The sequence below is a fragment of the Gallus gallus genome, chromosome 1 (assembly GCF_016699485.2).
Source record: "Gallus gallus isolate bGalGal1 chromosome 1, bGalGal1.mat.broiler.GRCg7b, whole genome shotgun sequence".
NCBI lineage: Eukaryota > Metazoa > Chordata > Aves > Galliformes > Phasianidae > Gallus > Gallus gallus.
In genome coordinates, this window is record NC_052532.1 from 194,667,975 (window position 1) to 194,695,053 (window position 27,079).

The 27,079-nt window shown below is 51.9% G+C and overlaps 1 protein-coding gene across 3 annotated transcripts in view; it reads right to left on the reverse strand.

Annotated features, from left to right (window-relative positions):
- The window catches only part of CHRDL2 (chordin like 2), a 38,264-nt gene extending 11,245 nt beyond the window's left edge, over positions 1-27,019 (reverse strand). The window contains exons 1-10 of one of the 3 annotated variants that reach the window (XM_015281017.4): positions 26,952-27,019; positions 24,418-24,544; positions 18,313-22,954; positions 16,262-16,669; positions 8,294-8,406; positions 7,623-7,776; positions 6,285-6,427; positions 3,251-3,344; positions 1,533-1,588; positions 137-305 (exon numbers count right to left, since the gene is read on the reverse strand). In XM_015281017.4, coding sequence (XP_015136503.1) covers positions 137-305; positions 1,533-1,588; positions 3,251-3,344; positions 6,285-6,427; positions 7,623-7,776; positions 8,294-8,406; positions 16,262-16,669; positions 18,313-18,472 — 1,297 coding nt within the window. In that variant the 5' untranslated portion in view covers positions 18,473-22,954; positions 24,418-24,544; positions 26,952-27,019. The remainder of the gene's footprint in view (positions 1-136; positions 306-1,532; positions 1,589-3,250; positions 3,345-6,284; positions 6,428-7,622; positions 7,777-8,293; positions 8,407-16,261; positions 16,670-18,312; positions 22,955-24,417; positions 24,545-26,951) is intronic. The other 2 variants (XM_015281016.4, XM_015281015.4) reach the window with 2 other exon arrangements.
- Positions 27,020-27,079: the final 60 nt, after the last annotated feature.

Below are 27,079 nucleotides of genomic sequence, written 5' to 3' on the forward strand. Positions count from 1 at the left end.
GGGCTGAGATAGCTGTGTGGTGAGAAGGTTGGGGAGCCACTGTTGGAAAGATGCTGCTGAAATAGCTTCTCTGGAGTCCAGAGTCCTGAAGAAGGCCATTTAGGAGACACAGAGACCACCTGGCCCCTCCCCTTACCTTTCTTGTGCTTCTCTTTCAAGACGATCTTCACAGTGGTGCCACCTCCCCCCTTGGGTTTGAAGCTTCTGGGGATGAACTCCAGTGAGGAACTGAGCATGGTGGACGCGGTGGCTCCGGGTGGCCTTCTGCCCATTGCTTCCCCCAAGCACTGGTCTTGTGAGTGCCTCTGGGAACAGTCAGAGAAAACAAGGGGGACTCAGACCCAGGTGGTTTGGTTGTTCTCACTCCATGCTGCAAAAAGCCACAGAACGGGAAGGTTCAGAGACTGCAGGGATGAGCAGTGAGCAGGAGCCATCTCAGTGCTGTTACTGTCTAAGGAGTGATGAGCAGTTAGTCCCAGTGTCCCTCACTGGTGTCCTCTGTAGGCTAAATGTGGGTCACCTTCTCTCACTGGGGCGGCATCAACACAATACCTACACCCAAGGCTATACCCTCATGGTGTTTGGGGTTCCTACATTGGTAGGGAAATGGGCAACTGAGGACTGGCATCTATGTGATGGAGCCAGGAGGATCAGAGAGGTGAGCATGGGCCGTATCCTGCCCTCTCACCTGGCTGGCACCAGGAGCGTTGGAAGCTGGCAGGAATGAAATCCCTGGAACATCCCAAGAGCAAAGTGCTGGGACAAGACATGAAGCACAAAGGGTCTCCTTGTGTCTATTTTGGAGGTTTTATAGGTGGTGGAGGTGTGACGCTGGCGTTTCACCCAGCAGTATGGAAAAGGGAAGGGCCAGGAGCTGTAAGTGACCTACTCCCAAATTGCTGGCATGGGCTGCCCAGCTCCAAAATGTCACTGTGAATCAACTCTGAGCAGCCAGGGAGTCACTTTTTCCTTGCTGGGGCTGCTGATACAAACAGCCTGGGGAAAGCATGCTCGTGGCCAGCTCCAGTGTTGGAGGTACAAATGGGAGGAGGACACCCTCGAGCTCGGGGGAAGAGTAAAACCCAACATCTGAAGCAAAAGCTCTCAAAGATAGACTTGGGCCACCTGACTCCACGGGTAGGGGCCACATATTGACTGTCAGTCACATACGAATTTCTCTGTTCAACTCCTTCAGCCATTTTAACCCACTGGCCAATAAAGAGAAGAACCCAAGTTTTCCAGTTCTCACAGGTCTTCTGCTCTTCCAGGACAGCAGAGATGCTCCAGAGGAGAGGACAAGAGTCCTTACAGCTCAGCCTATGCTGAGAGCCCTCACCTAAAGCCAACTGCCAAGCACGACTCAACTGCAAACCAAGTGTCAGTGGTTCTACTGCCCACAGAGCTGGCTGCCTTCATGCTGTGGGTCGTTTCTTGTAAAGCTTATAGCCAAGGGCAAATAGCTTTCTTAGAGACGTTTAATGGGGCTGTGTTAGAAGAAACAAACTGAGTTTTAAAATGTAAATGTCACGTACAACACCTCTGTTTAACTGCAGGGGTTCCTCTTCCGCAGACTTCTCATACGAGCCATCTGCAAGGAGAAAACATGGTCCAGTGAAATGCTGCAGAGATGGATGAGGATTTGTTCAGTGGGGTCCAGATGACTGAAAGCAGCTCTCTGCAGGGTGCTGAACTGCCTGTGAGCTCTTGGAAGAGTGGAGCTTTGCATATGGGATTCACATCACCCAAAGCAAATGGGAGCACGGCTTGCTTGTGTCACACCCCAAAAACCCAAAGCAAATGGGAGCATGGCTGGTCTGTGTCACACCCCAAAAACCCAAAGCAAATGGGAGCATGGCTGGACTGTGTCACACCCCAAAAACCCAAAGCAAATGGGAGCATGGCTGGTCTGTGTCACACCCCAAAAACCCAAAGCAAATGGGAGTATGGCTGGTCTGTGTCACACCCCAAAAACCCAAAGCAAATGGGAGCATGGCTGGTCTGTGTCACACCCCAAAAATCCAAAGCAAATGGGAGCATGGCTGGTCTGTGTCACACCCCAAAAACCCAAAGCAAATGGGAGCAGGGCTTGCCTGTGTCACACCCTAAAACCTCTTATCCCCACTGACAGCTAACAAGAGCTCAGCTCTGAGAAAGGCAGGACCATGTGCACTGCTGAGGTTAGGTGGCATAAAAGCACCCTAGAGATTAAGTACAAGGTGATGGAGATGGCATTAAAAATAAACCCAAGGGCATTTCAAATGAAGCGCTGAGTCAGTGACATGCCTCAAGTGCAAGGGTAGCTGTGGTGGTGCCCACAGCTCCATGAATTCTGCTTGCTTGGTGTCCCACAACCAACTCCACCTGGACCAGGCTCTGGTTTTCCCAGTGTGTGCAGTGGCTGCAAAGCACTTTAACACGTCTGGCCCTCATTTAGGGCTTTCTGTAGGACCTGAGCTCTTCTAAAAGGATGCTGTCCCACAGCAAAGCATCCACCCTCTGTTCAGAGCAATCTCTTTGCTTGTGGTGAGGTCACCAAAGCCTTACAAGTGCCACCAAACCTAGCATAGAGGGGCACAAACTACAGGAGGGGGCACTCTGTGGCCATAGTCAGGATGTCACTGTGGCCTTCCAGCTTCATATATATTTCTGGTATTGGGATTAAAGTGTCATTTCAAGCTGTGAACTTAGCAAGGCATGAATCAACCCATTTGCTCTTGAATTGGTCTCATCCAGAGATGTGGGTCTAGATTTCTCCTCACTTTCCTAGGTGGGAGTTAGGGAGAACAGCAGTAAATTCAAGAGTGAAACTAAACCAAGGCCATGCTGCACTGAGGTGGAAGAGGACTCTTTTCCAGGCCTTGGTTATTCTGGAAACTTCCCTAGAGAAATAGCAGCATGCACCAGTCTTGATACATGGCCCATAAAACTACATCCATCCTAGTGGGAAAGTGATCTGGAGGACATTGTCCTCTGTGCAGGCCACATCCCTTGCATGATGCACAAAGAGCTCAGCACCAGCCAATGTATGGGCTGCAGGGAGGTTGGACACAACTACGTGCTAAAGAGGAAGCATGGGAGAAAAAAAAAAGAGGAACTCATGTCTTTTGTTTCCTTGTGTGACTCAGACAGAGCAAGTGGCCTAATTTACAAGATAGACTTCCAAAACCCTGCTGAAGTTCCTTGAAATAGATCCTGTCAGGTAGTGGCAATCCTGTGCCCATAGTCCTTGCTCAGGAGCAGCTCCTCTTACCTTTGCAGACCTGGCAGCAGGAGTCTGGCACGGTTAGGGGATTGGAGCACAGCAGCTCTGGGCAGGTCACCAAGCCACAGTAAATCTGGCCTTCCTAAGAGAGAGGAGCAAAAAATATATATTGTCAATACTGCCAATGTCCAGACAGAGCTGTGATCACCCAGTGTTGGGGTGCCAACACTTCTGATTGTAGATCCAGCATAAATCATCGGCACCCCAGTATGCCATCCTCAAGTATCACTAATCACCCAATGATTGAACGTTGAAAATCTGCTCCCTCCACTCTTCAACCTGCAGGACATGGCATGGTGGCCCTCTCCTAGCAAGGCTGGATCCCATTGCCAACCCACATGCTCACAAGTGGAGGGGGTGGATAAGGATAGGTAGTGCTCTGATCTCAGACGTCATTAGTGCTATCAGAACTGAAATAGTCACCACCGGTCTGTAAACTCTGCATAACACCAGCTTAGATTGGCACAAATTAGGCTGTTCCCTAATACAACCCAGGACAAGGACCTGCTGGAAAGGGGAACTGCAGTGCTGAACCCAGAACTTGCTCCACCTTGCAGCTCTGCCCTCCCTCTGTGTTGGGTCATTCAATAACTCCAGAATCGAGCACACAGAGACACTGGACCAAGAGCAATGGATGGATGATCAGGTGTGGGCCTTCCTCCACTGGCTTGGTGGCTGGTTTGGAAAAACAATGAAAAGCTGAAAACCACGGAGTAAGGCCAGCGTTGGTGTTTGTGCACCCTAGTCCTACGCTGCCCAACGGAATTGCAACCAATTGCTGCAGGGATGAGTTTTTGCTGTTTTTCAGGATTGAAAAAGATGTCCAGCAGCCCAGAATTGGCCAGACCCCACCAGCAAGGCTCTCTTCTCCACTCTGCAGTGTTCTCTAGGGCATCACCAAGCTCTTGGTCAATGGAAAACAAGGGGTTAACCGAGACGTCCCCAGAAAACCAAATCACAGCAGCATCCCTGACCATCCAAAAACCAAAAGACAGTGCAGGGGACACAGAGAGGAGGCAAGAGGCCTGGTGGATCGCATGGAGGTCACAAAGCAAAGCCCTCAGGAGCATCCAGTGGGGTCCAGACCTACAGGGAGCAGGGTCAGGCTATGGGGGCATGCTCTTCCTTCTCCTTCTGACCAGCAGGTCACAGCCAGGACCTGCCCTGGGTGGAAGAGAGCACGTCATATGAAGCAGGGTTTGAGCCAGAGGCTCTGGTCTCAGGATGCTTTTCGAAGCTGTTTCCACCAGCTGTTCACGCAGCTGTTCTAACAGCTGAGATCAGACGTAGCCCTACAAGACCCCAGCAACGTCTCCACAGTCATCCTTTTATTTTCTGCTTCATATCCAAGGCATTACCCTGCCCAGTAAACAGCTGGAGTGAGATCCAGTGCCTCCAAGAGCAACAGGCAGGTCTGTGCGTCCCCACATCTGGGGATGGTGGGGTCAGACAGCACATAGGGTCAGACTGAGGGCTCCTTCCCCAGCATTTGTCCCCATCAGAAGGTAGGCTAGCATCCAGCTGGGGTTGGTAACAGAGGAACAAGCCCTAAAAGCTGTTTAATTTCTAAAAGTATGAGCTATTGCTCTTGCTACCTGGCTCCAAGTTTACCCAAACACCAAAGGCTAAAAGCAGGTATGCCAGATATCAAAGCTAACCCACCACTCAGCACCAGCTGACAGTAGCCACCAGGTGCATGCTCTTGGCGTGATGGAGTAATGTGGGGTGGAGTCTCTCATCCCTCTTTCTTTCCTGGCCAAGATCAGCCTAATTCTTTGCTACAAGCAGAACACAGAGCAGTGGAGCCTGGCATCCTCCAGGGCTCTGTGTGACAGCTCGTGAAAGCCATATCTGTGCCATCCTCTTCTTTTTGATGGCAGTATCCAAGTCCAGCAACACCACTTCTAAGCCCCCTTCCTCAAGGAGGAACCCCTCCATCCGTCTCCCAACACTCAGCCCCTGGCTCGTGCAGCCCCATGCTCTGTGCACATTCACCATCACCTCTGGCCAGGCTGCTTTGTGCATCCCAAGAGAAGTTTGTCACTTTTCAATGGGTTTTTGCAGGGTTCCAGCCTGTAGGAGAGGGCAGAGCAGAGCAAGCCCTGTCTCAGGACATCACTGGAGGGTCGGGAAGGAGGGATTTCTCTCTGGTTTTGGTAGAGAGGTGATAGATAGACAACTCTGCAATGAATGCCCCAGTCTCTCTGCCATCATCTCCAGGATGAGCTCCACCACACAGGACAAGAGCTCTTCCTAGAGGCACAACACCCCAGCACCAGTGGTTGGGAGACACTAAATCACATCTGGAGCTCAGCTCTGCTCCACACCAGGCTCTTCATCCCAATAATTCCTGAGGCCCAAGAGGTGGCACCTCGTGACCATGTACCTTTGCAGGCAAGGTGAGCTCCCCCCTATGCTTTTTGCAACAAACCTTGTCTGCTTTGCAGCAAATACATGTGCAGAAAAGCTTCTGGCTCTCCTTTTTCAAAGAATTAAGGAATCGTTAAGGTTGGAAAGACCACTAAAATCATCAAGTCCAATTGTCAACCCATCCCCACTGTGCTCATTCATAGAATCATTATGGTTGCAAAATACCTCCAAGACCCTCAAGCCCAATCTTCACCTATCCTCAACATAACCACTAACCATGTCCCTCAGTGCCACACTGCCATGGCTCTGGAACACCTCCAGGGACAGAGACCCACCACCTCCCCAGGCAGCCTGTGCCAATGCATCACCACTCTTTTGGAGAAGAAGTTTTTCTTAATATCCATCCTGAGATGTCTTGAGACATCTCAGTGGGGCAGGTGAGATAGCTGAAAGCTGTACAGACCACTCTGCATCCTCTGGGACAAAGCTTTGCCCACTGTGCACCCTAAGGAACCTTAGCCTAGGACAGGTCCACGGATTTCCATCAACCAAGAGGTGTGACCAGATGTTCAGACTGATTACCACAGATTGCTCCTGCAAAGTCTTTTGACACTGCAGGATAATTGCAGACCACAAACCCTCCCAAGCTTACAGAGCAGCTGCACTGCACACACTGGTTGGGCTGGCGGCTTGGGAAGAGCTCACTGGTGGTGAACATCTCTCCTTGCTGGTACGTCGTCCCATTGTACTGGCAGGACCTGACAGGTGCCCGGAGACCAGAAGGGGAATTTGGCTCTGGAGGGGAGGATAAGAGAGCAGAGAGGTGAGAGTCAGCCCCCGCCAGTGTGGGAGCTCAAACAGATTCCCCACAGCCCAATCCCAAAGAACAAGGAGCTTTGACACATCACAGCTACCATGAAGAAGTGGTCAGGCCAGTGCACAGTTTGTGGGGACTCAGGTGCCCAAAAGCTTCTGGAGAAGGTAACTGCCCTGACTGCAATGAGCTTGCCACAAAGGTTTAACCTGGACAAATGTTGTTCATTTTTAGCTAATTACCCTTGGGAGAAGCCATTTGAATGGAATCATAGAATCGTTTGAGTTGGAAGGGACCTTTAAAGGTCATCTGGTCCCACTTCCCATCAGTGAGCAGGGACACACACAGCTCAAGCAGGTGCTCAGACCCTGGACCTTTTCATCTGACTCTGGCTGCTGCTGCTGATCCAGGAAAGGTAAAAGATATTTAAAAAATTGTGCAAAATCTCTAAAATAATTATTTTTCCTGTAGCCAGCACTTTCTGTGGGCAAATGATCTGCTTCATGTGCTGACTTCAGACTTGTCACTTATCTGTGACCTGACATTTTGTCCCTACAAGGCTTCTCAGGGTGGGGGGAGCTGGAGAAAGTGATTTGTTAAAGGGTCCTCTTACAAAAAAGTGACATTTTTGTGCAGGCAAGAGCAGTGCCATCAGCCTGAGCTGCCACTGCTGCCATGACCTCAAAACCAAACCCAGCACCACTGTGCAGCTCCTCGAGCACTCACGTGAAGACAATGAAGCTATGTCCAAAATACAGCTGTGAGCAAGCCCCAAGCTGTGCCTCAGTTTCCCTGCTTCCTTGCTATGAAAACCCAGGAGGGTACAAGGAGCTTTTGTGTCCCTGGCATGGCATGGTTATGGTGGCCACAGGGAGTGACCCACCCTCTAAAATCAATTCCAGTCATCAACCCATCAGCACCATGTCCACACCCAGAGTCACAGAATCACAGAATTGTTAAGGTTGCCAAAGACCTCCAAGATCCCCAAATCACACGCACTATGCCCACTGATCGTGTCCCTCAATGCCACATCCCCATGGTTCTCGAACACCTCCAAGGACAGTGACTCCATCACCTCCCTGGGCAGCCTGTGCCAGTGCTTTACCACTCTTTCGGTGAATAACTTTTCCTTTATATCCAACCAGAACATCCCCTGGTGCAACATAAGGCCATTACCTCTCGTCCTAAAATTCCCCTTTGCTCCTGCCACTCCCTCCCCATGGGACGGCCCCGTACCAAGACACCGTGGGCAGCACTGCTGGGGGTCTGTGACAGGGCTGGCACATTGCAGAGCGGGGCACTGGATCCGATAGCACCTCGTGTTGCCATTCTGGGGAGAGACAGACAAGGGTGATCCTTCCAGCTACACATTTACCCCACAAGGAAAGAAAGAGCTTCCCAAAGTTGCCCCTTTCTTGGAGTTTTTCTGGGGGAAGAGGCTGTTGCATGATAGACCCTTGAGCACGACAGATGGTGCTGGTGGAACCCAGCCAACCAAGGCTCCACAGATTCATAGAACATCCCAAGTTGGAAGGGACCCACAAGGTTCATCGATCCAGCTCCTGGCTCACCATCCTCAGCTCAGACTCACTGCCAGCTCGTGGTTTCCTCTATCATCACCAATGATCACCCATGGTCCCAGTGCAGCCTTGAGCCACCTCCACCCACCAATGCTGCTGAGACAACTCCCTCACAAGCTCAACCCAACATCTGTGGGGGATATGGGGATTTATCAAAAGTAAATACATTAATCTAATGGAAAGGGTCTTCTCTTGTCAAATTAGACACCAGAACCAGCTGCTAATGGCCTGGTTGCCACCTCCTATGGCAATGCATGTGGGACATACCTCGGAGCAGCTGCAGCGGATGCAGTACATCAGCCCCTGCGGCTCCAGGTAGGGGTGCCAGCTCTCACCTGGGCTGTACTTCTTGCCATTGAAGTCGCAGAACATATCTGGCCCTGAAAGACAATGGGGAGAGACTACATGAGAGAAGGAATGGCCCTCAGGAGAGCTATCCTTCCTCTGCGATGAGCAGAGCAAGGAAGGATCAGTGGCTTCATGCCATCACCCATGAGTAGCTGATGGTCACACCCCATCCACCCAACCCCAAGGTGAAGACATTCATCAAAAACATTTTTTTTTACTATAAAGTGTTTATTTATGCTGGGACTCGTCTGACCAAATAGCAATTCCACTGTGCAAGCTGGACTGCCTTTGCAGGCAAGGAACAGAATGTATGTTGTTGAGGCACAAATTAGCACAGTACCTCTAAAACAAGTCAGAATAAAGCCTCATGTGAAGGTGGACAGGAGGTATTTGCAGGTTGACACAATGAGATGGAATTTCCCCCAGGAAAAGCAGAAGGGCTGTGAGTGGTGGGGAAGAGTGAAGAGTCTGAGGTTGAGAGAGACTTTCACCATTAAAATAGAAGAAGAAGAAAGGAAAGGGGAATAAGAAGAAATGAGAAATGAGGAAAAGAAAATGGAAAAAAAATGGAAAGAGGGTAAATAAAAATACATTTTGGAGTGGAAAAGACATTTTGGAGTTGAAAAGCATTTTTAAGGAAAACTTCTGCTCTCTGTAAGAGAGATCATTCTCTCAAAGATCCCTTGACAAATACATCAGCCCAAGGAGGACGGTGCAGGCTTGCCCAGTCCCACCAGTTAAAGTCCCCCTGGCTCCACTGGGCTTCAGGCATCACTGGCCTGGATGGTGTTGATTGAACCAATCTCTTCCTTTATGGAGCTGTCCATGGGAACAGCAAGTTCACCTCATCCACTGAGACATCTCCACCCACTCCTCATTCTTGCTTGTAGAAAAGCTGTGGCTCTGCACGAAGGGTGATCCCAAACATGACACCAACCTTTCCCTGCCAATCTCTGCATGAGAAATATCCACTTTTTGCCCCAGAGGGGCAGCAAGTACAAGGGGTCCTTAAAAAAAGGATATTTCTGTGGGAAGACGATGCTGAACTCACCATAAAAAGACAGCAATTTTAACACGCCCCAACTTTAAATTAAAGTACTGGGGAGATGCTGAAAAACCACAGGCTGAGCAAGTCAAAACTTCACCCCAAAAAGCACAACTCACAATTTTTCTATTCCTCTCTGATCCTACCATCACAAGAAGAGCCAGATTCCATCTTCTGAACTGGAGGCCTCCATCCCAGAAATGATACAGCCCTGTGGGTCTAACCACGCCATGGCACAGGGAGAGGGATGCGAGGTGTCGGACACCATCAGGGCAGGAAATACCCCTGGGAGATCCCTTCTCACCCCAGATTCCAGCAGGTCCCTAGCAAATCCCCTCCAGCTCCAACTCTTTGCTTGCACACCCTCCGGAGGATGAGGACAGCGGGACTTGTGGGTCCATACCCCCCAACAACAGCCCAATTCAGCCACCCTTGATGCCCGCATCAGACAGCCCCATCTTTCCCTACAGGACTGAGCCAGACCTAAAGGAAAATGGACCCCATAATCTCACCGCAGCCTGGTGGCTGCCCCTGCTATCCCATGACATGTCCCCAGGATCCAAACAGCTGGGAAGCACCAGTGTTTACGCTCTGTTGTGAATAAGCACATGCCTGACCGCGCGTGTTATTAGTGCTACAAGTGCTTACAGCCCCACTAAAACTGGAGGTGGTTTAAAAGATTATGTCATTGAGGGGATCTGAGGTAGTTTGGGCGATGACGTTGCTTGGAGGCAGCTGAGATGTTTACACTCCCTGAAGCATTTACAGGCCTTTAAAATCTTACAGAGCCCTGGGGGAGAGGGCAAAGGGGGACGGCTCTTTGCAGGGGGATGGTGCCCCGCTCCTGCCACCAGCACTGGAGATGCCACCTCCTCATTGCAAGTCCTTCCAGCAAGCAGGCACAACTCCTAGGAATACACTGTGGTGGGCTGCCACTCCTTCTGTCAGCTCCTGAGCATCCTCAGGATGAGCCCAATGGGTGCTCTGCCACTGCCAACTTCGAGCTCTTCATTGAGTTCATAGAATTATAGAATCATTAAGGTTGGAAAAGACTTCTAAGATCATACGTCCAACCCCAACCCATCCCACCATACCCACTGACCATGCCCTAAGTGTCATGTCCCCATGATTCTGGAACACCTTCTGGAACACCACATTCTGGAAAGGTGACCCCCCAACCCCTGGGCAGTCTGTACCAATGCCTCACTGCTCTTTCAGAGAAGAATTTTTCCCTAATATCCAACCTGAACCTCCCTTGGAGCAATGTGAGGCCATTCCCATCATGAGATTCTCCAGGTTGAATATTCAGAGGGGAGGGGAGGGGAGGGGAGGGGAGGGGAGGGGAGGGGAGGGGAGGGGAGGGGAGGGGAGGGGAGGGGAGGGGAGGGGAGGGGAGGGGAGGGGAGGGGAGAAGAGGAGAGGAGAGGAGAGGAGAGGAGAGGAGAGGAGAGGAGAGGAGAGGAGAGGAGAGGAGAGGAGAGGAGAGGAGAGGAGAGGAGAGGAGAGGAGAGGAGAGGAGAGGAGAGGAGAGGAGAGGAGAGGAGAGGAGAGGAGAGGAGAGGAGAGGAGAGGAGAGGAGAGGAGAGGAGAGGAGAGGAGAGGAGAGGAGAGGAGAGGAGAGGAGAGGAGAGGAGAGGAGAGGAGAGGAGAGGAGAGGAGAGGAGAGGAGAGGAGAGGAGAGGAGAGGAGAGGAGAGGAGAGGAGAGGAGAGGAGAGGAGAGGAGAGGAGAGGAGAGGAGAGGAGAGGAGAGGAGAGGAGAGGAGAGGAGAGAAGAGAAGAGAAGAGAAGAGAAGAGAAGAGAAGAGAAGAGAAGAGAAGAGAAGAGAAGAGAAGAGAAGAGAAGAGAAGAGAAGAGAAGAGAAGAGAAGAGAAGAGAAGAGAAGAGAAGAGAAGAGAAGAGAAGAGAAGAGAAGAGAAGAGAAGAGAAGAGAAGAGAAGAGAAGAGAAGAGAAGAGAAGAGAACCAACAACTCATCATCACTTTGCAAAAGGGTGAGAAAATGACTTCATTTTTCCCTGCTTGCAGTATCTTCATGAATTATGCTGAGGGTGAAGAAATCAAGTTGCCTCCATGTGACGCAGCCCCGCTCAGCTTGCAGGCTCCCATGCCAGTTGGCTGCTTTGTCCAAACATTTAATCACTCGCTTTTCACAAGTGGAGCCCTGGTTTGGGTCCAGCCCTCGAAAGCAGCCTGATTCATGTCTGCAGAAGGCCTGCTGGTAAAATGAGAGCCGAGTGGCAGCGCCGGGCAGCAGCAGACGCTTGTCGGCATCTCAGCAGCACTATGCCGCGTAGTTGGCAAGAGGCGTACGCGTATTTGGTTAAAAGCAAGCAGGGATGGATGGAAGGAGGGCTTAAAAGCTGGAGGCTCCGGATCATTTTTTCCCATGCCAGGCTAATAATTTCATTTTCAGAGGTTGACGTTTGGATATCTTCCCAATTCGCTGTGAGTGAAAAGCCATTTGTGGCAGTAAATCGCTCCCGTGCCTTGCAGTCTCCTTATTTATTGCATCTACGGCAATAGCACGCTCACAAAAGTCATCTTGTTTTACTTCTCATGTTCCAGGGAGAGCTCTTGAGCTGCAAAGCACTTTCAAGGCTGCAGCACCAGAATCCAAAGCCACCACTTTGCTTTCCTTCCCAAAGGAGGACTCCACGATGCTGGGGCAGAGGACCAGAGCCCAGCCTGGCCCATGCAACCCCAACACAACCAGAGTTTGAAGCTTGCTCCCCACTCAGAAATGACCCTGTGGGACCTGGATGTGAGGAGCAGAGGTGCAAAGGGATGAGCTCCCCATTCCCAAGCCCTCCAAGAACAGCTCCCATCTGACCAATTTCTTACCAAATACAGGAGTCCTCCATGCAAGATCCTTCTCTTCCACACACCATTATGGGTTGTGTGCATCCCTGACCTTCTGCCATGGCTCCAAAACTTTCTTGGGTGAGCACCATCCGCTTAAATCCAATCACTGGCTGCCCCAGCTGGGATCAAGGGCCATAGCCCAGCCCTGCTCACAGCCAAACCAATCTGGCACAGGTTGACCCCAAACAGTGCCCAGGCATTTGGCAAAGCCCAGGTAGGCACTGGCCAACACCACGCTGGGGAGCATGCCAGGAGCATGACTCTGACACCCCTGGTCAACACTTGAGGCTGTGCCCAGGGCTTATTGACTTTAATTATCATTAATTATCTTCAGTTATCATTAATTATCATGAATAGCTTCCTGAGCAGCAAGGGCAGCATGTGATGTGAGATGGAAAATTTGATGGGGTGTAAGGCAAGCAAGGGCTGTTGTAAAGAAGAGAGTGATCGCTGGCCAAGACAGGGACAAAAAGGACATAGAAGAAGTCAGCCTGTGGCAAAGCCTGGGTGTTTAGATTTAAGCAGCAGAAGATTTAAGCAGCAGATGAGGCTGCTGAGGTTCTGAGATGCTGTATGAACCCACTGGAGCAGCATCTTCATGAGGTGGTGCAGAGACACCAGCCTGAGGTGATAAACTCAACAGGATAGAGAAATCCCTTCTCTTCTGCCTTCAGTGACCACGGAAAGTCGTTCACCCCAAGAAAATCCCACTGCTGGAAAGCAGAGATGTCATCCTACATCCTCCTGTCCCAGTAAGAGACCACAGACCAAGGGGAGCCAACAACATCCCACAGCCTTCCTTAACGGATGGGCAAGACCCTGTGGACCATCAGTCCAGCTAATGTTGGTCATTCCATCCCTGGACATCTCCTGGACTTGTACAAGTTCCTTCAGGTCAGTGTGTCCATGGGACCTGTTCCTCGAAGCTCTCCCATCCCCTTTGCACTGCCCATGTGAGCCAGTTCTCTGCATCCCCTCCACAATGGCCTGGAGGGACATGGATGTCCCCATGGGTTTCTCACTGCATTGTGACTTATCCTGCTGCCTCAGTACTTGCCCATGGCTGAGCCAAAGGGTGAAGCAGGTGGGAAAGCAGTCAGCTAGCAGGAACCACTGCAAATGATTAAATCTGAACACTACCAATATCCCACTTTCTGCTGTCAAAACATCCTTTGCTTGTCTATGACATTTCTCTCTGGACATGGGAACTGGATCTCAGTGAAGCCAAGCCACATGCATACAACATGTACATGCATTTACATGCAAGCATGCAAACCCCTGCTCCTAGACTGAGGCAGACATGTGAAGAGGGTCCCAATTGGTCACGGGAGTTGTAAAGCTGCTTTTACATCACTGCTTGAACAGCTCTAGCCTTCACATACCCATCCCCAGCCTGGGTTCACACTGTAAAGCCTGAACCACGGCTAGAAAGGGACTAAAGCACCCACAAGACCCAAAAGCACAGAAAACTAGGGTAAAACCTATCCCATTTTTCTCTCCCACCAGCCCAGTGCCTCAGTTTCCCTAGCAGGGAGTTTCCCTCTGGATATCATAGGATTCCATCATGAGGGACTCCAGATATACCAGAAAGGACACTATTGAGACATCCTGCATCTTCCAGCAAAGACACAATGCTGTGCTCTTCCCTATTTCTCTCCACGCTTCATGCCCCGATTCCAGCATGGGATTTCCCTGACCCCAAAACCCACGTTGCTCCCCCAGCTCTGCCCCACATCCCAGCCCCACTCTTGGCTTTTTCAGAGATCAGGCACCTGCAGCCAGCGCCATGCCAGGCACGGGGGGTGTTTATGCAAACCAGTTTTCAAGTTTTAAGAGCAGCCATAAATAAAGTGTAAAAAGCACTGTCTGGTGTAGAAAGTGCAGGCGCTCCTGTGACAGCCTGGTATTTATGAAGGGCTTAGAATGCAGCAAAGGGACTGGGTAAAGCACACTGGGCCCTTGACATGTTGCACCTGAACTGTTCCTCTCATGTCCAGATCACTTCCCACGCGTTCGCCTTACTCAGCTCTGGGCTGGGCATTTATTCTTGGAATTTTGGGAGCTGGGAAATCTCCACAGCTCCACGAATGCAGCCTCACAGCTCATCCCTTAGCCCCAGGAGCAGTGGATGGAGTCCCATTTACCTCCACTCCTCCCCAAGGGGATGCTTCCATCGGGGTGCGCAGCCCTCATCTCTCCCTTACCGTGGCAGCCAGCAGGATTTGTGCTTTTTGTCCTGGTTCTTCCCATCCTGGAGCACACGGACCCACACAGCACAGGAGTTTGAAGCAGGACGGGCAGAGCCCCTTCCTCCAGTAGCCACATTATAAACCAATGGAACAACAGCTCCCGAGCTCCTGGGGAAAAGCCCTGCTCTCTCCAGAGATGCTGCTGTATAAATCCTCCAGCCAACACGCCGTTGCGTTAAGCTCTTGTGCTGGATTGCTCACAGAGGACAGGCTGCAGCATTCAGCCCAGTAACCTGTGCCTCCAATATTTTTCCAGTTGAGAGTGTAAATCCCCTAAAATAGCCTGTTTCTATGGGCAAAGTCTTCTTTTCTGACTTGTCATTGAAGCCCGAGTGTTTCTGCTTCTCACCTATTTTTAGCCAAGACACACTGTAGGTCTCTTGTCTGATGAGCCTGCTTGGAGCTAATTTATTCTTGCATTCATTTGTCCTAAGGGCTCGACCTTGAGCAAAACGTGGGGCAGTGAGTGGCAGAGTGAATGGTGTCACCAAGCCCCCTGCCCTTGGCTGCGTGGCACCTGGAACCCTTTGCACCATACCATGAGGTGGGCTCCAATCCTGTCCCCAAAACACACCTGGATCCTTACGGGATTGAGGACTGTGCCCGGATCTTTTTGCTCATACTGTCCCAAATCATTGAGTTGTGCCCAATTTAGGGGCTCTGTCACCACCAGTGGGTGCCTCCACCTCTCCCAGCATCAATGCCACCTTCTGGGGATGTCTCCATCCTTCTCCTAACGTGGGCACCACGGTTAAGGCAGCCCTGATGGAGCAGAGCATCAGACCCACATCCCTGTGCAAAACCAGATGCTGTGGTCTGAGCTCAGCACTGTCAACAAGCGCAGGGAAGGGAAAAGAGCCAAACTCACCTGGACTTTGCTCTCCAGGGCTGCACACAGCGTTGGGGAGCAGAGATTGGAAATCTCACTATGTTTTGCCACACACTCCTCATTCACATCCTGACCCACCCTCCGGCCTCCCCCCAGCCCTCCCAACCCCCGGAAAAAGCAAGCAAGCGCTCACGTTTTGGGTTCATTCTCCAGGAGGAGGATTCTTTGCTGGGAGTCTAACGCAGTGCTGGCACCAGGCAAGTGATAAATCACCCCAGTGCAGCCACCAGCCCAGTGGGATTTCAATAGATTCAAGGGGAGAATAAACATAGGGTCACGATGGGTCCTAATCATGCAGTCCCAGTGCCTCTCCCAAGCCAAACCCAGCTCCTGGGTACCTCCAAGCTGCTGAGCAGACCTGGCCAAGCCACTGTGCCTAAGCACATGCAGAACTTCCCTTCCCTTTCCCATCCCATTCTGGGAGCAGGAGCAGGAGAGAGCAAGGGATGGGTGAGGAGAAAAGTCCCCAGCTTTGGTTTGGGGGGAGCCATTTCCCCCTGACTGCTCATTCCTCCACCCATTCTCAGATGAACCCAGGTGGGATGGTACCTGTGAGGGCACAGGGCTGCAGTTCAGCTCCCTGTCCTGTGCAATATCAAGCCCAAGGGAAGGGACCCTGAACTTTTAGTCTGTCCCCAAAAAGAGCTGGGGCCAGCAGCAGGTGGAGGGGGCACGGCCACATCCCCTCCACCGGGTTAGGGAACCCAGCCTGGGCCATCTTGCCCACCTCCCCCGTCCCCAGCCCCGCCCTCAAAGCCCTCTGCTCCTTCTCGGGGCGCAAACCCCACAGATAGGGAAACTGAGGCGCGGAGGGGAGCAGGGGCTCAGCCCCCCTACTTACGAGCCCGTGCTCGGCTCTCGGAGGCGAAGAGCAGCAGCAGACACCGGAGGAGGAAAGCGAGGGGACCCGCACCGGGGAGCATCGCAGCCCGGCGGTCGGTGCCCGGGGAGCTTCGGTCCCTGCGCTCGGTGGGTGCTGTGGTGTCACAGCCCGGCTGCTGCCGTGTGGCTGCCCGATGTCCCGGTGCTGCTCCCGGTGCCGGTGCTCGGGGCTGTCCCGGTGTCAGTGCTGGGGATACCCACGGGGAGTGATGCCCGGCGCTCGGCGATGTCTCGGTGTCGATGACCGGGGGGGGTCTCAGTGGTGCCGGTGCCCGACGGTACCGATGCCCGCGGAGGTCCCGGTGGTGCCGGTCCCGGTGGTGCCGGTGCCCGTCGGGGTTCGCCTCGCTCCGATCAAAGGCGCCTCCTTTAGGGAGAGTGAAGAGTTTGTTTGTTGGTATTAAAGGCGGAGGTCTGGGGTGGGGGGGGGTGGGGGGGGAGGACAGGAGGAGGGGGTGAGATCCGCAGGACGGCTTTTTTTTTATTATTAGATTCCCCCCCCTCCTTTTTTTTTTTTTTTCTTTTTTTTTTTTTTTTTTTTAGGGGTGTTTTAGGAAATTCCTTGGCGGTGGAAGGCGGGGGGGTGCGGAGCCACACGCTTAACCCCTGCGTCCCTGCTGCCAGGTCCGAGCCCAGAGCGGGGCTGAGCCCCCCTTACCCCATCAGCCCCATTGCTGTGGGGTCCATGCTCCGAGCAGGGCTGCAGCCCTCCCTGCTCCATGCAGAGCCCATTGGCGTGGGGTCCATGCTAACAGTGGAGCTGCAGCCCCCTCTCCTGGGGTCTAACCATAATCTTAACCCTAACTCTAACCCTAGCCCTAAACCTAACCTTAACTCTATCCCTATCCCTATCCCTATCCCTAACCCTAACTCTAACCTTATCCTTAACCCTAACCCTAAACCCAACCCTAAACCTATCCCTAACCCTAACTCCCCTCCTGAGGCCACCAAGGCGAGCAGAGACAAGAGGCCTCATGGCCACCCTGTACCCCGATTCCCATCCCAGTAAAACCCAGTACTCCTCCAAGTGATGCGGCTCACATCAGCTCAGCAGCACCGCATCCCATGGTCAGAATACCTCACAGAGATGGGTTCCTGCAGCTCCCTTACATCCCCAGGACCAGATTTTTCTTGGTTTTCTCCCACTACAGCATCCCAGCTTATGCTTCCAGAGGTACTTTGAGCAGGATACTTCCCAGCAGCAGAAATTCAGTCTGTAACACCAAGCTGAGCACCTCCAGGTCTACGTGCTTGGGCAGAGGTCCCAGACCTCATAGTGACCCTGGGCTTCTCCCTTGCTGAGCTCCACCTCCTTCCTCATCTCCTTCTGCTTCCCATGCCCCCCGCCAGGGACAGACTTCCCCCAGTTTTGATCCCCAGTCAACCAGTTCGTTATGGATTTTCTTCCATTCATTCAAGCTCGGGATCAGGGTGTGAGGTCTTCGTGCCCAGCACCAACCCAGCACTAAGCCACAAGTACCAGTATGTCCCCAAGCCCCCAAATCCCATTCATACTGACCATGTTCCCCATTTGGCTTGGAGGGGAAGGTGGTCACAGGGAAATTCTGCAACAAAAGTTCTTCTTTCCATCTCTCCTCTGTCTCTAGCCCTGTCCCAGGAGCCCAACGCCATCCCCTGTACCAAACCACGGCTGCAAGTGCCTAATCCCAGAGCTGGATGTGAGAATGAGAAATCTCCTTTGTAATAACAAACCTGTTTTAATTACTGCTTAAATCATCAGCTTTGGTACTTCCCATTTGAGCTTATGTGGACAACCATGATGCATTCCTGCACCCTGGACACAGCTGGATGCATCTCTCTGGAAGAAGTTGGCAACTGTGAACTGCAGCAAAGCAGACGCAGAGGAGTCCTCACCCCACTTCAGATCTCCCACATGGGAATATCTGTGACCCTCGAAGAACACAGAGCAGGAGGCAGAGATGGGTGGCTGTAGGGATGGTCAGAGGTCGACTTATTTACGAATGAGCTCTAAAAATAACATCACCTCACCACTCGCTGCCCTCCCCTGTGGATTGCGAGCATGGTGCTGATGAAGGACCAAGAACACAGGAGCTGTAAGCCAGGCACCTTCTGTCTGGCACCATCCGTCTGCAGGAAGCACAGTGCAGCTGCTGTTGGATTTCACGGCTGACCGGAGGAATCCTGACATGACCACACACCTTCAAGACAAAATAAAGGGCTGGGTTTTAGAGCAGCCAGCAGAATGCCTGCATTCTGGATCCAGAAGTCCCTGGTGGGTTACAAGAGCTGATTGTCAGAGCAATCCGGAGCCCATCCATGCTGCTTCCTCTGCTCAGAGAGCTGGGGTGGAACCCCTGCAGCATCCATGCAGGTTTGGGATGGGGATGTGATCAAAGAACCCACATTTTCTCATCATCTTTCTGTCCTCACTGCCTCTGCGTGGTGTAGATTTATCCTGGCCAAATGGATTTAGCTAACACACATCACACAACCACAGTATTAAAGAGTTTGAGAGTAAACAGCAAGCTCCTTCCAGCTCCCCCCAGGACAAGGGGTACCTCCTCGCCCAGCTCTTCCCTTGCACAGGGCAGACCTGAAAAGCACATTTGTAGCACAGGTCTGCATATGGCTATGGAAGGGCAGAGAAAAATGGGGAGTCCAGATCAATGAAGTTACTTTGCATCTCTGCTGCAACAGCAACCACTGAATTCAGGGCTGTAGATCCTGGCCCTGCATCAGGGCTGAAACTTATGGGAACGTTCAGCCATGTCCTAAGTGCAGACCCAGGAAATAAAGGCCAGGCTTGTCGGGAGCAAGGTGCTGTGTTACATCTCTCTTACATCTCATAAAGAAGACATTCACCCTTTGGCAAAAGAAAACGAGGCTCTTTATCTTAATCTGTGAAGGAATCTGGCGGACAGCTCGATTCTGCCAACATCAATCCATCTGCGATCACGAAGCAGGCTCCAAAACCAGGGGATTGGCTTGCAAATAATAAAACCTGGGTCCTTTCTATTTGCCTTCTGGTTCCTGAGCCTTTAGGTCCAGCTCGCTTCATGTTTTCTGGGCAATTCCTTTTTGTTTTCCAAATGAAAACTGAGATTCTCCTACCAACCCCCGAATAAACAGCGTGGGCTCCAACAACATCCCGTGCCATGCAAACCTCGTGGCAGGACAGCAAGCTGGCGGGGCTGTGGGAGCTGGAAGCTTGCAGCCTGGAATCGTGGGCCAAGAGAACCACATGGGTTAGAGCTGCCAGCAGTGGGCAAAGGGACTGGAAACCTGCTGGATGTAAAGAAATCTGGCTGCAAAGAAGCAGAAGCAAGCCTTGACCCAGGGGTGGAGGAGATGCTGCTAAAACACACTGTTCCTTCTGCCCACCATGGGGAATGCAGGCATAAATCCTCAGTGTTGGCCATTCCAAAGCAACCACCACACTGAATTCCCAAGGCCAGCCCACACCACTGACCCTCAGCCACCCAAGCAAGCAGTAAGCTTCTTCCATTGAGAAGGGAAGCATCACCTAGAGGGAGTGTAGCAACAGCACAAGGGTTAATGGCTTTCAAATCAACAGAGTAGACTTAGATAAGACACTAGGAAGAAATTCATGTTAAAGCTCTGGCACTGCAGCCCAGAGCTGTGAGTGCCCACCCCTGGCAGTGCCCAAGACCTTGGATGGGCTTGTGGGCACTGGACTGTGAGAGGTGTCCCTGCCCATGGAGGGGTTGGAGCTGGGGGGGCTTTGAGGTCTGTTCCAACCAAACTACTCTGGGACTCTGGGGTTCAATGAACTGCAGCCATTGGGAAGGCTGACACCCAAACCCAGGGCTGCACAGAGCAGAGGTGAGATCCCTCCTGTAGCTCCCCAGGCTTTACTCATCCCCATTGATGGCTAGCGATCACGTAATTAATGTCTGGCATACATCTGATGGAACTGATTCATCTTTGATGACTTTTGTGGGTCCCTTCCAACTCAAATGACTCTACAGTCTGACACTGGCATGCTAGAGGTTGGACTCAGTGATCCTTATGGGTCCCTTCCAACTCGAGATATTCTGTGATTCTATGATTGAACGTCTACTTTACTCATCTATAGCCAATGGAGATGGAGTCCTTCCACCAGAAGGGGATGGGTATGGAATGGGATGATGCCTCTCTGCCATACTCCACTAAGTAGGGATAAATTGAGCAAAATCCATATTTTCTTTGTGCCACAGCTTCACAATACTCCCCTCTCACTGACACAGAGTGACACAGAGCAACCTGAAAGGGGAAAAAGAAATCGAAGCACTGAGCCCACTCAAGGGCAAGGACTGATGGATCCTGCCCCATTGAAACTGTGCTGATCAATGGACCTGGAGGCACACGAGTCATTAGGGGCTAGAGAGGGACATTTGGGTAATTAGGGCTTATGAGCTGGGAGGCTCCGTTCCCTACCGGCCCATCTGGGAACCACATAGAGATGGAGAGAAGCAGATGCAGAGGAAAAACATTCTTCTCTGAGCTGCAGAGAACATCTGACCCTCACGCACAATGCCCCAGGAGCTGCTCTCACCACTGGCTCTGCACCTCCAACCTGAATGGGAAGAGTGGGAAGTGCTGGCAAGGGTCCTTCGGGCTGAGCCCTGACCTGTTCTTATGCTGTCACCTCTTGTCCTGACTGCTGTCGAGCTTCCCTTGCTTGGGGTGAGTTTCTCATACAATACTCACTCCCTCCTTCACTGCTCACGGGACTCTCCATCCCACTGCACCCACCCAAAGAGAGAGGGTTGGCATCAACCTCAAACACTCAGACACCACCTTTCCCAGCACCTGATCACCTGCTCTCCTCCTGATGAGTGATTAATGCTGGTGAGAGCTCAGGAGGCTCCTGGAGTTTTCTTGAAGGCAAGGCCCATGAAGGCAGTCTGCAGAGGACATCACCCTTCCTCTCCTGATTCACAACCCAGGGAAAGGGAGGAGCAGCCTTCACATTTATCACTCTACAGCGATATAACAACTGCAGGAAATAACACCTGCAGCCCAGAGTGCTGGAGGTAACTGTTCATCACAGCTCAGGCGTGTTCCCAAGTGTTTTGTGGGTATGCAACAGGATCTGGTCAAAATCCTCAGCAGCACAGGCCAGCAATGACTTGCCAGAGTTTGGGAATGGTTGTTCCCCATGTAGACAGCCATAAGCACTGCAGCAAAGGTAGTTTTAGCGAGACTCTGGGTGTTGGGGAACTTTTAAGAGCCCTAAATCTGCACCTTTGAGGGCTTGAGGTAGTCACCAACTGATAAGGCTTAAAAACAGGTAATGAGATAATTTATAGATGGAACATGGAGTATGAAATTCAGTAATTTTGATCATCTGAGCTCACTGCAAGACCAACACACAGCAAGTAGTCTATAATCAGGGCAAACGGATGGAGAGAGGACAGGGAGGAAGAGCAGAGATTTCCCTCCAGGGATGGAGATCAGTGACCAAAAAAGAGAGAGAGTGAAGAGAGGCAGCAGAGAAAAGCCCCATGAAGCACAACCAATGGGATGGATTGTCCAAGGCAAAGAGCAGAGAGGCTGAGCAGCAGCACACGGAGAAGGGTCAGAGATGCGAGGATGAGCCAAAAGGTGGACGGAAGCACCAAGGTTAAGGACAGAGAGGAAAGCTGGGAAAGTTGTCTGTATCTCCCATCTCCACTGCAGAACATCCTCCCCTGCACAGGGGGCTGTGGATGAGTGACCCTATAGCTGGCATTGTCACTGGGAGAACCACACAGTGAGAGTGGCAAAACACTGCCAGCTCCTCGGGAGAGGTGAGAAGCAAAGAAACATTCCCTGGCAGGCTGGGTGAGGCAGAGGTGTTGGCTTAGGGTGGCAGGATGTGAGGCTGAAGCCATGCATAGGCTTAGGATACCCTCTGCAGGCCAGTGCTGAGCTCCGCACATCCCAAATCGCAGAGGCTTCACTTGGAAGCAGAAGACTCAGAAAGCAAATCCTGCCGAGGCCAGGCTGGGTGTGCAGCAGCAATGTGGGAGAATATCCAGCAAAGATCCCTTTCCAAATCCCAAACTCTGTTGCTTGAACCTCAGCAGAGAGCTAAAGCTCTGTGTGGTGGGAGTGCCTCCTCTTCCCAGGTGCTCTGCTCCTTCCCAGCTCCAGGACGACCAGCAGAAATAACACTCCTTGTCTCTCTCCACCCAGCAGGGACAGTTTCTGGACCATGCCTGGTCCCAGCACCAAAGCAGTGCTTCCCTCCTGTTGCCACGTGGATCCACAAAGCCGTGAGTATTTTTTGGTTTCCTATCACTTACCTTTATTGCAGACCGGTGTCATGCAGATGCCCACAACGAAGAGGATCAATGCACTCATATCCTTTTTGTCATTTGAAATAGAGATGATTAAAGACCACAATTGCGGATAGGAGAGCAAGAAGCAAATGGAAGCCCTCAGCAAGCTCCCAGCAGCCCCAGCTGCTTCCCTCCAGCCCCATTAGGAAAAGCCATGCAGCAAAAGCAGCGCTGCAGAGACCAACCACACTCAGAAAGCTGCTCCTTGAGCAGAGATCTCCCCTTCCTCTCCCCAGCAGCAAGTCTTCTGAGCAGGCCCAAAGGTGTAGGGCTTCACCTCCATCCCTACAGCCATCTCTGCTGTCCAGGTTGGCCATAGGTCTTCACCAGAGAGGGAGCTGATGCTTGAATTAAAAGAGGCCAAAAAGATAAATTGTTTTAGTGCCACGGTAAATAGATGAAAAGAAGCAGAAGAGAAACACAAGAGATTTCCATAGCAACCAGTACAAAGGCTGTGCCTCTGCTGGTTTTCTGTGAGCCTCCTCCTCTGCACACAGGCAATCCAAGGGTGCTGCTATGAGCACTGACCCAGTGGGAAAGGGATGGGTTTTAGGGAGCTGCAGTGAGCTCACGATGGAGCTGGGCATGCTGCAGTCCTCTGCACCAGCTCCTTCACCAAAGGAAGAACCAAGATCTTCTGGAGGTATATTCTGAACCTAAGATTTGCTTTAAAATGCAACAGCACAACAAGAAAAGGGTAGAAGTGGCACTGAGGGATACAGTGGGCACAGTGGGGATGGGTTGGGGTTGGACTTGGGGATCTTAGGGGTCTTTCCCAACCTTAATGATTCTATGATTCCATTATTTTATGATTCTGTGATCCTATGATGGGTACCAGGCCCTGCTTATCCCATGTGCACACATATTCAAGACGGCATTTCCATTTCCTTCTTCCTTTATCTTTTCCTCCCCATTTATCCTTACATTCCTCCCGGTCCTGGCACAAATGCTTCTCTTCAGTTTTCTTTGTTGAGGATGTTTGCACACCAGGATTTTATCACAGAATCATAGAAACACCAAGGTTGGAAAAGATCTCCAAGTTCATCCAGTTCAACCATCCACCGCCCCCCAAGATAACCCCAATATCTGTCTCTTTGTAACACATCCAAATGTTTCATGAACCCCTCCAGGGATGGTGACCCCCCCACTCCCTGGGCAGCCCATTCCAGCACCTGACCACTCTTCTTTGATAAGAAATTTTTCCTAATATCCAATCTGAATTATAACGTAATGTCTTTATGTAATAGAAACCAATACTTGTTCGGGCAGGACAGCAGTAGGAGGAGACATCACAGCAGGAGGGACAAATCAAGGACTGAAATTTAAAGAAGAAAAATTCAGAGACACTAAAAATTGAGACTGAGCCTCTGCTAAGGCTTCATAGCCCCCACTGCTGAACAGAACATCTTCCTGAAGCCTCACAAAGCCTCCCCTTCCTCACATTCCCAGGGCATGAGCACATCACAAAGTATGGATGGATCCACGTTCCCTCCTCCCCAGTCCAATGGAAGAATGAGATGCTCCTCCTCCCTCTGTACATCCTAACAGCACATCCTCAGCCCCAGAGCTGCTGTGGGAAAGGGCAAACTCACAGCAGGAGGAGTTTCAGGCCAACGTGACAGGGATGATTTATGCCCCTCTTTTTTCCCCTGCTAATTCATCTCCCAAGATCTTAGAACTGATGAATCTTCCCTTGGAAACCTTGGGATATGTTTGACGCTCCAGTAGATGAATAACCCAAACCCTACAGTAATGGCTTGCTCAAACCCCCTTACACCCAAAAATTAAGGGAAGGACAGAGCTGTACCTTGCTCCTCACCACCTGTGAGGAGAGAGAGCTGCTGGCTGTATTCACACCTCTGTTCCCAAGTGCCTTTCACCTGCTGCTGCACAGTATTGAAGTCCAAGCGAGAAGGAGAGAGACAACAGACTTCCTGACCCAACGCATGCAACAGAACAGAAAGCAGAAGAGTGGTGGTGAGGAGGCCAGCATGGATACCTCACATTTACAATCCAGACACGCCAGGGTCTGACCTCACAACCTTGCACATGGCCTCATTCACGGCCACATCCAAACTGTTTTGGGAGAACAGTCCGCAGCCTCAGGAACCCCAGTGCTGTGCCTGCAGGTGGGAGGGAGCTCGCTGCTCCAGGCCAAAGCTGCACCAAGGGTCTTTCTATTGATTTGCACGGGATACAGCTTGTTTCCTCCCTCATGTCTCTGGCACAGGGGAGTGAAGGACAGGAAAACCAGGAGTGTGACACAGCCCCTTTCCCTGGGACCTTATCCTTATTCTTACTCTATCCCAGCAGGACACTAAACTCAGGGAGCAGCTGTGCAAAGCAGCTCGCAGTCCGGACACCCCATCACTTGCCCAAGTCAGGAGGAGAGCCATGGGTTAATGTGGCCAGCAGGGACATTGAATTACAGGAGATTTATGTCTGACAAGGGAAAAAGCTTTCTGGTGACAGGGATAGGCTCCGACAGCCGCCTCGGGGGGAGGTGTGCTGCCAGTACTGGGGGTTTATCAGAACAGGATGAACAAGCATTGCTCAGGAGTGACTCAGGTTGAGCTGATCCCACTGCGGGGAAGAGGGATGAGCAAACAACATTTCCAGGACCTGGCCAGCCCCATTTTCCATGAGTCCACTGCATCTCTGGTGCGTGATATAGCACAGATCTGAAGTTCCCTACACATGTCCTCCACAGCCAGCTGGTCAGCTCTGTCCATGCAGCATCACACCAGGGAGCTTTGCATTCCCATCATTTCCAGGGGAAAGGATGCACATCTCAGCACCGCAGCACTGCAGCTGAGGGGAGACCCTCAGCCTCTCCCTCATGGAAATCCTGTCTGGAGGTGGAAAGGATAAAAGGGAGCTGCCATGAAACAGATCCCACAGAGCTCATCCCTACTACTTCCACCTCCTTGCGCCTTGCTGTCCAGTCCCTATTTGTTTATTTTGAAGCATGTCCAAGGAATGGCAACAAAGCTGAGAAGGTTCTGGAGCACAGTCCTACAGCGAGCAGCTGAGCCTCTGAGGAGTATTTCTTACCAGTTATTAATGGAAACAATCAACGCTGCATCACCAAAACTCCAAACACTGACAGTGATCATAGAATGATAGAATGGTTTGGGTTGGAAGGGACCTTGAAGCTCACCCAGTCTCAACCCCCTGCTGTAGGCAGAGACACCTCCCATAGTCCAGGCTGCTCACAGCCCCATCCAGCCTGGCCTTGAGTGCTTCCAGGGAGGGGGCATCCACAGCCTCGCTGGGCAACCTGTGCCAGTGTCTCACCACCCTCACAGGAAAGAATTTCCTCCTAACCTCTACTCTAAATCTACCCCCTCTCAGTTTAAAAACATTTTCCCTTTGCTACATGCCCACATAAAAAGTCCCTCCCCAGCTTTCCTGTAGGCCTCGCAAGGTCCTGGAAGGCAGCTATAAGGTCTTCTTGCAGCCTTCTCCAGTCTGCAGAGCCCCAGCTCCCACACCCTGTCCCCAGAGGGGAGGTGCTCCAGCCCTCTGGTCACCTTCAGGGCCCCCCTCTGGACCCTCTCCAACAGCTTCATGTTGTTCCTGTGTTGGGGGCCTCAGAACTGGACGCAGTGCTCCAGGTGGGGTCTCACGACAGCAGAGCACCCAACCTCCATCTGTGCTTGGGATTCCCCCAGTCCAGCTGCAGGACCTTGCACTTGGCCTTGTTGAACTCCATGAGGTCGGCATGGGCCCACCTCTCCATCCTGCCCAGGTCCTTCTGGATGGCGTCCTTTCCCTCTGCTGTGCTGACTACACCGCTCAGCTCGGTGCCATCTGCCAAGTGCTGAGGGTGCACTCGACCCCACGGTGTGTGTCACCCACAAAGACGTTCACTAACACTGCTCCCAGCCCTGAGGAGCACCACTCATCGCTGGCCTCCACCTGGGCAGCTCTCTGAGTGCGACCATCCACACAGCACCGAGTGGTCCACCCATCAAACCCATTTTTTCTCCAATTCGGTGGGCAGGACGCCGTGCAATAGGGCGTTACACAGAGGTTAAACTAGATCTCCACGCAAGGCTGGCTTCTGCCTCCTTCCCCTTAGTGCAGCAGTGAGCTCCTCTGGGGAGAGGCTGGAGAAGCAAAGGAGAGCACAAAACTGAGCAGTAAGAGCGAATCAAGGTAGAAAAGGTTCGCTGGATTCTGTAGGCTGTACGTAAAGACGCAATACAGGGCCACAGAGGGACACCGTCACGCTGAGGGGAGCGCTGAGGGGAGCCCCGCGCGCAGCACCACACACCTCAGCGAGAGCACTCGCGCCCACTAAACGAACCCGGCCGAGATCCCTACTTATATACCCACCTCATGAATATGCAATGAGGAGGGAGGTGCCACCTCGAGGGCGGGCCCGAAGCGGGGCGGCGCTGCCTCATGACTATGCATCGCCTCGTGCATAATGCATGAGGGGCGTGGCCTCGCCTCAGCGCTCT